The sequence below is a fragment of the Capricornis sumatraensis genome, chromosome 16 (genome assembly GCF_032405125.1).
Source record: "Capricornis sumatraensis isolate serow.1 chromosome 16, serow.2, whole genome shotgun sequence".
Taxonomy (NCBI): Eukaryota; Metazoa; Chordata; class Mammalia; order Artiodactyla; family Bovidae; genus Capricornis; species Capricornis sumatraensis.
Window position 1 is genome coordinate 81,087,757 of NC_091084.1, and position 9,058 is coordinate 81,096,814.

Sequence of the window (9,058 nt, forward strand, 5' to 3'; positions counted from 1 at the left end):
GGCAGCCGTGGCCCCAGCACCCGCTGCCGCCCCTTTACTCGGCAGGCACTGAGCTGATCAGTAAGGAGTGGGCTGGCAGCCGCGGCCCCAGCACCCGCTACCGCCCCTTTACTCAGCAGGTACTGAATTTACTTGTTGAAGCAGCTGAGGAAGACTCCTAGTCCTGTGTAGTTTGTGACTCTGGGGCATTAGAGTTATATTCTAATGGTTCTTGGAAAGAGAAGAGGTGATGACTCTTCAAAAGTTGAAAAATCAAATCTTATTTGTTGAGCATGTACTTTGTTACTAGGGATTGTTAAGTATATCTGTATGTTCTTATTTAAATGTCACTGTTTTACAAACATACTTTTTCTTTTTTTAAATAGAACAAGAAAACTGAGGGTCGGTTCGTTAAGTAATTTCTCCAGAGTTAATAAAGCAGAGCCCACTTTTTTTTTTTTTTCCAAATTTACAGTGACTGTTGTATTAAACCACTGTAGTATTCAGTATGGCATTTTCACTAAGAGATCTGACTGGACTCTGTGGCATATTCGACATAAAGTTTCCAGATTGTCCTAACGCGGCTGACGGGGAGAGCAAGTGGACAGACAGGAAGGACGATGCATCCGTGGCTGTTCCTGGTCCTTTGCCCTTCTGAAGTGGTAGTCGTCCAGGAGCATGAAGTGGACTCGCATGGGTGGTCCCTGTACTCGATACGATCAGTGCTGTGAGCGCCGGGCTCCTCAGGCTCCCCCTGTGTACACGCCCCCGTCTTTCCGCTGCAGGTAAACATGCCATTCCTCACTTGGTCAAGAATCTGCCAGGAGGGCAGCAGAGCTCTTCCCAGAATTTCTCTGAGGACACCGTGGTCTCTGTTCTGAACACCATCAACGAAGTTATCGCTGAGAACTTGGAAGCTGCCAAAAAGCTCCGGGAGACCCAGGGTATTGAGAAGCTGGTTTTGATCAACAAATCAGGGTGAGAGTGACACTGAGCCGTCACAGCTGGAGCATGCGAGCGCGGGAGAGGGCGCTGGGGGGCTCTACCCTGTTGATTTTGCAGGCTGTTTCCCCTTTTTTACATGTAATGAGTGAAGGAGAAATTGCTCTCTTTTCTGTCTTAATGTTGATCCATAAATGGATAAGACTGTTCCATCAGACATTTTTTTGTTACTGTTTGAGTTAAAATACTGGACTTGGTGAATACCTGCTTTTACCTATTTGGGGACTTATATTCTTATGTTACATTGTATTAGAGAGGACAGGTACTCAGCTTCTTTCCTGGTCTTACATCCACATTCCATCTGGTTTTATTTCCCTAAAAGGAACCGCTCAGAAAAAGAAGTTCGAGCAGCCGCGCTTGTATTACAGACGATCTGGGGATATAAGGAACTGCGGAAGCCCCTGGAAAAAGAAGGGTGGAAGAAGTCAGACTTTCAGGTAGAGTGACTCTCGGGACTGAGGCTTTCACCCTTCTTCCCCTTGGTTTCAGGTGATGCTTCTTTCTTTGCTTCTTCTGTTTCACTGTCACACCGAGTCTCCTTTTGACCCACATCTCTGTGTGTACAGAAGTCATTTATGGTGCCTGAAATAGTCCTGGTCTTGCACTGTGTCGTGGCGCAGTGTGAGTGCTGGTGGCAGTGTTGGCCGGTGGCCCTTTGGCCTCTTCTCCAAATCTGTCCCAGCCCTTCGAAGGAGTTTGCCGTTTTCTGAGGCTGTGTTTCCTTTTGATAGTGTGAGTGTTTGGTACCTTTGTAATTGGTTCAGAAATGCAAATCAAAGCCATCACATCCTGTTTGTTTCACTATATAGGTGTTTGACCCTCGTGAGTCACCTTTTGGTAAGAATTGTGTTTGCGAATAAGGCCCTAAAAGCCTGAGCCCGTGAAGGAGCAGGGCATGGGTGAATTCGGTACTTACTCTGTGACTGCAGTTTCCGTTTGCCTCCAGGTGAATCTGAACAGCGCTTCTCGGAGCCAGAGCAGCCACGCCTATGACGACAGCACGCTGCCCCTCATTGACCGGAACCAGAGATCAGGTACAGAGCCACGCACCTCTGTCTCTGCTCCGCCTCTGCTGTTCTCTAGTGGGCCTGCTGTCTAGCTAAGTCAGACGTGCGTTTAGTTCTGAACAAGCTTGTCCTCTGGTGGAGGAGAGGTATACTTCACCTCAGGATGATAGCTCGGAGCTTTAGAGAATAAGGGTGCATCAGAAGATAAGACAGGCAGGTAGCCTGGGTGTGGCGCCCGACTCTGCCTGTGGATTCAGATGGTGGGATAGTGAGCCCTGCTCTGCTTCCTCTGCTTAAGTTATAAATTTAAGACATGCAGCGTAATGCCTTGACATGTGTATATAGAGAGTCCTTGATTTAACGATGGTTTGAGCTGTGATTTTTCGACTCTGTGGTGGCGCAGAAGTGATGTGTGTTGAGTAGAAACCACATTTGAGCTTGAATTCTGACCTTCCGCTGGCTGGTGAGACAGCGTGGCCCACGCCCATCCCAGAGCCCTGTCGGGCGTGTGAGGGTGTGCAGCCGACACGCCAAGAACAGCTCTGCGCCCAGCCAGCTGTTCCGCCTTTCACTCTAAGTGCAGTTTTCAGTGTGTTACATTGTGTTACATTATGAGATTCCCGCACTTCATTGTCGGGTAGACTCTGTGTCAGATGGTCTGCCCACCTGTAGGCTGATGCAAGGGTTGTGAACACGTGTAGGCTGGGCTAAGCTGTGACCTTCTGTTTGATGGGTTAGGTGTGTTAAATGCATTTTCAGCTTAACAACAGGTTTCTCAGGATGTAACCCTATCATCAGTCTAAGGGAGATCTGAATATTGCAAAAGGATTTTCCTTCCCTTTTAAATTTTCATATAACACCAAGTAGTGTATGTTTACTGTTGAAAAATTAGAAAATGCAGCCAAACCAGGAAAGGGACAACAAAAAACACTACTTATTTCTGTTGTCCAGAGACAACTCTGTCATTCTGGATTCTGTCTTTTAAATACTGCCATGTGAGCAAACACATTTTCTTCAGAAGACAGATGCTATGTTTTGTTTTGTGAAGTGATTGTCATGTGTGTCTTTTATAATCCTTATTGTCTTAATGACGCTGGGGTTTTGCCTGAAATGGGGTCTGAGGATCATCAGATTTGTTGACGTTTGTGCTGACAATACAGAAGCATGGATGGTGCTCGCTTTATTGCTGGGGGCTGAGCACAAACCAGGGCAGTGACCCAAGACCAAACCAGCTGTTGTAGCCTTTTTGCCATTTACTTGCTGTTACAATAAGAGCCAGTCTGGGGAGGGTGGGGGAAAAAAAGCCAGTCTCACTTAAGAATGTACTTGATGGAGCTGTAACAGTTACTAATTTTATTGGCTCTACTCATGGGGATCCCTTAATATTCTGGGTTGATGATGTAGGGAGCACTCACGTGGCGCCGCAGCACACCAAAGCCTAATGGTTATCTTGAGGCGAAGCACTTACTGCTGTTTGTGTGAGTTACTAGGTGAACTAAGCCACCTTTTTTTTTTGGAAACACCATTTTTACTTAAAAATGACAGACATTTTCTTGAAAATGAATGCAGAAAGCTTGTCAGTTTGGGGAAAAGTAACTGACAACTACTTGCTGCCTGAATTTTCAAGTGAAAAATTTAATTTTGGAAGACTTGTATCTGCCACTGTGAGCCTGGTAAAATCCCAATATTTAATGTACTTTTTGATGAAATCATTGATTTTAGTGAGTGTGATTTTTTTTGATATATTATGTCATGAAATGTGTTAACTTTAGAAGACCTGCATAACTCTGTGAACCAGTATATTTTCCAGGTGACCAATGCGTGATTTTCAAAATCATACAGGGGTACTTGATCCATTCAAAATGCAAAACAGACCAATGGGTTTTAATTTCACAGAAGATGGAGAGCATTGGTTTGGATACAGATTCTACATTGTGCTGACCTTAAAGAAAACTACTTGTTGAGTATTAGTATACTATCAAAGAATAGTCACCGTCATCTGAAAAGACTCTTAAAATTCTCCTCCCTTTTCCAACTTATCTGTGTGAGGCTGGATTTTCTTCATACAGTTCATCCAAAATAACATCCCAACAGATTGAATCACAGAGGCAAATATGGGAATCTAGCTACCTTCTCTTAAGCCAAATCCAAAGATGTGCAAAAATGTAAAACAATGCTTTTTTTAAAAATTAAAAGTATGATTTATGTTAATATGGAATAGGTTTATTGTTATTTTTAAATGAAATGAATATTTAAAATTTCTTAGTGCCATAACTGTTAATACAAGTAACCTGCAGCAACGAACGCTCTTTGGATCCTCGTAATTTCTAAGAACATAAAGGGGTTTTGAGACCAAATAATTTGAAGCCCGCTGGCTTACAGTGAATGGTTTCTTATGTTAGAGTCTGTAGGAGAGGGATCTCTTTTTATCTGGAGCTTGGCACTTGTGGGTGGCGCTCAGTAAAAACTTGATGAGAGGGAGGGGAAGGAAAGACAGACTGAGAGTGATTTTTATGATGAGTGTAAAGTTTGAAGAATTGTTTTTTGACCTGGATAACTTTCTGACTCCCTGTAGATAAGAAACCTGATCGGGAAGAAATTCAGATGAGCAGTATGGGATCAAATACGAAATCGTTAGGTAGGTGATTAACTCGTGCCTAAGCTTATGGAGGAGCAGGTCGCTGGGACGAGGAGGACTGTCCAGCGTGCACCTCTCTCCAGCAGCCTCGCTGTTTGCCGTCCTCAAGAGTGCTGGCTGCACATTTCACTGGAGGGGTTCAAAGAGATTTAGTAAAACCTGATCTGTCTATCTTTCGCCACATTTCCACATGTTCAAAGGTTAAAAAGAAACCACCCTGTGCCCCTGCCATTACCACAGAGTCTCATTTGTGTCCCTGAACTGCGCTCACTGCCTTTCACAGCCTGCGGCCGCCGTTTTGCTGTCCCGCTCGCCATGTGGCAGCCCACCTGGTCTGCTTGCTAGCCTGTCTCTTCACTCCATACTCTTTTTATTCTGGTCTTGTGACATCTCCTGTTGGAATGCCCTTGCCAGCTGCTCTCTAAATTGTCTTCGTCCCCAAAGGCTTGGCTGAAGCCCCGCCTACTTCGTTAGGTCTTGCCTGGCTGTTGCAGCTCGCCTCACCTCTGTCTTCTCCTAATTCCAGCTCTGCATAGACAGATCTCCTGAGTTTAGCTTTGTTGGTACGTGTGGCGTGCGTTGCCCTCCCAGTGAGATGTAAGTTTTTCATGTCCGGGCCTGCCAGACCGTAATGCCCTTCTGGAGCGTTTGGTGCGGTCCAGTGTCCAGCAGCGGCGCCTGGCTCACATTTGTCTGCTTCGTACGCAGTTTACACTGGAGGGGGTGCCGTGCCTCTGTGTACAGTTTTCCTTTTCTTTTTTGTAAACTAGATAACAACTATTCCACACTGAATGAAAGAGGGGACCACAACAGAACACTGGATCGATCCGGAGATCTAGGCGAAATGGAGCCACTGAAGGGAGCGCCCCTGATGGTAAATCCTCTCTCTGTCCTGTTGTCCCTCTAAGGCCAGTTCTGTTTTAAAGCCTGCATGTTCTATGAGTTAGGAAAAAAGGATATAGTGAAAGATGGCATCCTTTTCTTGAGGTTTTTGTTTTTTTTTTTTAGGGAAAAAGTAGGACTTTTGGTTCATGTTGAGATTTCTTGGGCCGTTAATTCTGTGATGGTCGAGATGGGAGAAGCAAGGTTGTGAATGTATTGCATATATGACTCACGCCAGCTGATCTATCCTCACAGTACTCGGCTTTCTGTTCCTGCCTTTTCTGGAATATCTTGCCGTTCCCTCACTACTGTTGCCTCGTTCTGTTTGAGCTTACAGATGTGGGGTTTTTCCCTGGGTCTGGCACTCATTCGTGAGGCTCCTGTTTGCTTACTTTCCTACTAACACATCGCATGTGTTCACAGCAGGACGAGGGGCAGGAATCTCTGGAGGAAGAGTTGGATGTGTTGTTTTTGGATGATGAGGGGGACCCCATGTCTTACCCCCCCATGGTATGTCCTCTAGCCGCCCCCAGGATGGTCCTCGAGGAACGAGGCCTCTGTGTGCCAGCAGTTTGCCAATCATGCTGATCTGACCGCTCTTGGCCACGTGGGGTTTAGGGGCGCTGCTTCTGTGATTGTTGCCTCTTAAGAGGCCGCTGGTGATCTGATTTTCCATTTATGCCACTTCTTCCCTCCAGATTTGTCTGCTGTCGTTTGGTTCTCCTTATGCCCAGCCGTACTGACATGTCTTTCTCTCTTTTCCCTACAGCAGAAGATATAGCGCCGCTCTCTCCGCTGCATCCGGGCTTATAATATATGTGCTTTCATTTTTTGGTGGTGAAATGGACTGATGATTTTCCCTTTCTTCGCTGGACTGTTGTGCCAACTGCCAGGCTGCCTCCTGCCTTGATGGCCCTAAGTGGCTGCCTTCTTTCCATCAACTCCCTAACTGCTTCCAGTGAAGCTTAATTGTCCCTCTTCCCCCCTCCAGACCCCTCCAGTCCCTCCCAAGAAGCCTGACTCAGTTATAGACATATCTTGAGAAACTGCTGAGATTAGCTCTTTTTGCCAGCTCTCCCTGGAACTCTTGGCCTTGGTGGAGGGAGGGAGAGAGTGGGAACCTTCACTGGAAACCTTGGAAAGAACCGGAAGTTACATGCTATACATGCCGTGTCCAGCAGTCTGATAAACTGATGATTCTTCAAGATTTTTCTTTTCCTGGTGGGGAAGGGACTTTTTTTTTTTTTTTTTTTTTGAGAATGGAAAGTGTGAGCTCTTCTTTTATTCCTAATGACTATTTTTGAAGCAAAGAAGGCCGGCAGCGTTGGCACATCCCACTTGGCAAGGGCCCTTGAGTAAGTGAAGGTTTCCTAGAGTGGGGAGTGAGAGGCCTTGCCCTGATCCTCTGCGGGGCAGGACCACCCAAGGACCTGCACCCCCCATCTCTTCCCCAAGCCTCCTGCCAACCCCAGCTGCCCCCGCTGAGGCTGTCCCGAACCCTCCTCCCCCAGTTCGTGGTAATGTCTGCTGATTGGCCTGGCTGTTTCCAAGAGGCTGTAGAGAGAGGAGAACGTGTCAAGGAAGACTTTTTTTGGGTGCAAAGGAGCAGAAAGATGTCTTCGGGGAGGAGAAGCGCCTCTGGGAGGAGCTCGTAGGAATGTACATGATCCGTTTAGTCCGAAACTGGCAGGAAGCGTCCCAGCTGGCTCCCCCGGCCCTGCTTTCCCCTGTCCTCACCCCTGCAGCCCCGTCCTGCCCCCGCCTCCCCCCTGGACTGGCTGGCTGGTTAAAGGACTTGATGTACGTACTCCTGCCCCCTCGACCCTGAAAAGGTGGGGTTCGCCCCTGGCTCTGCCTCGTCTTTGTGCCTTTGGCCTGGGGTGCATCTCCTCCTTCCCTTCCATGTGCCTTTCTTTGCCTCCGCAGTCTCATTTCTCATGATTTTGCAAATTATACTTTGTTGCTTTCTGACCTACTGTTGGCCCCAAATAGCAGAAGGAAGAGACGGGACCTAGAGATCCTCCGTCTCTCCACCGGGAATTGGAACAGCCTCTAACTTTAGCCATAGAAGGTTTTTGCTCAACTGTATATGTTGGGGTTTTGCAAAAGTCCTGTTCTGATAAGTCTCCAGATGAGGTTGGTTGTCCAGGATCACCGTCATCTCTGAAGGGGTGACAGGGAAGGCGTGTCCATCCCCGCCTCCCGTGCCGCCCCACCCCGCCCCTTCCCTCCTCCTGTTAGTGCATATTTGCAGGTTGGGCTAGAGGAATCAGCCGCTATGTGGGTGATTCTTTTTTTTTTTTAACCCTGTCCCTTATTTACTTTTTACTCCTCCCCTCAATCTAAAAGCGCTGTTCAAATGCAACTGGAAATCTTTATTCTCCTCCCTCCCCCTCCCCTAATATATTGAGGCTTTGGGGTAGGAGAAAAGTGCACAACCCACCACCCCCCTTCCCCTGTGCATTAAAGTCCCTTATTTACCCCTTTGCCTCCTCACATTACTTCCCACTCCTTTTCTGGCAAAAAGGAGCTTCTTCCTCTCTGTGATTAAGCGTCCTGCGCAGGGGAGACTGCCCCGTCCAGCCCTGGCTCCACTCTTGGTTTCTCTTGCCGTCTTCTGCTCTTTTCCTGGTGCTCTTCTTGTCGGTGGGGTGTGGGTAATAGAACAGCCATAGGCTTTTGGGGACCTTTAACTGTTTTTTCCTTTTCATTTATAAAAACACTAAACATTCAATTTCAGAGAACCAAAAATCCCACTTTCCCACCGAACACTAAGGGGCGTGTCTTCTGCGCCAGACCTTTTCTGTTTTTCTTTCTCTCTTGTTAATGCTTTTAAAAACAAATGAGTTTTTTATATAAATAAAGTTTTTAAAGTGTGTATGTGGGGGGTCTGTGTCATTTCTTCACTTTTAGCTTGTATCTCTTCTCTCCTTTTCATCTTCAATACTTCATTCTATATCAGTGTCTCTTTTCTCTCCAGAGCACCCAGAAGGGGATTGTACCAGGATGGACTTATTTTGAGCCCAATCCCAGCTCTTAACAAGGAACATTCTTTTAATTATATATGAAACACTTTTCCTCTGAAGATGCTTAAAAATTAAATGTAGAGCATGGGAAGCTTATTGCTTAACTTACAGATAGGAAACTGAAGTATAAAGAATAAATTTCTTAGTCACTGGGATTCTTTTGCCACATCTGTCAAAAGTAACGTTGGATAAAGCTCTGCAATACATGACCCTCTTGAACATACTTACGAGTAGAAGATTAGAAGCTACCAACTCCAGCTGTCATCCCAATAAGTATGGAAATGTAGAATTAAAAGGCTCCCTGGGCCGTGAGGTTGCTTCTCAGGCTGTCTGCCACCCTTTAGTGAGAGGGTAAGGGGCAGGCCCGTTGCTTCCTCCGTGTCCTATCAAGTAGCATGGGTGGGTAGCAAATACTCAGATTACCAGGGGCTGTCTACACTGTGGAGGCCAAGGATTAAGACCTCTGGAAAGGGGCCTTGTTACCTTGTTAAGACAGGAACTGATGTAAAATGCTTCTTGTATGC

At 46.5% G+C, this 9,058-nt stretch overlaps 1 protein-coding gene across 2 annotated transcripts in view; it reads left to right on the forward strand.

Moving 5' to 3' along the window:
- CTNND1 (catenin delta 1) overlaps positions 1-8,854 on the forward strand; it is a 45,070-nt gene extending 36,216 nt beyond the window's left edge. Inside the window, exons 15-20 of one of the 2 annotated variants that reach the window (XM_068988378.1) lie at positions 765-957; positions 1,304-1,418; positions 1,928-2,015; positions 4,564-4,626; positions 5,397-5,500; positions 6,278-8,854. In XM_068988378.1, coding sequence (XP_068844479.1) covers positions 765-957; positions 1,304-1,418; positions 1,928-2,015; positions 4,564-4,626; positions 5,397-5,500; positions 6,278-6,289 — 575 coding nt within the window. In that variant the 3' untranslated portion in view covers positions 6,290-8,854. The remainder of the gene's footprint in view (positions 1-764; positions 958-1,303; positions 1,419-1,927; positions 2,016-4,563; positions 4,627-5,396; positions 5,501-6,277) is intronic. The other variant, XM_068988379.1, reaches the window with a different exon arrangement.
- Positions 8,855-9,058: the final 204 nt, after the last annotated feature.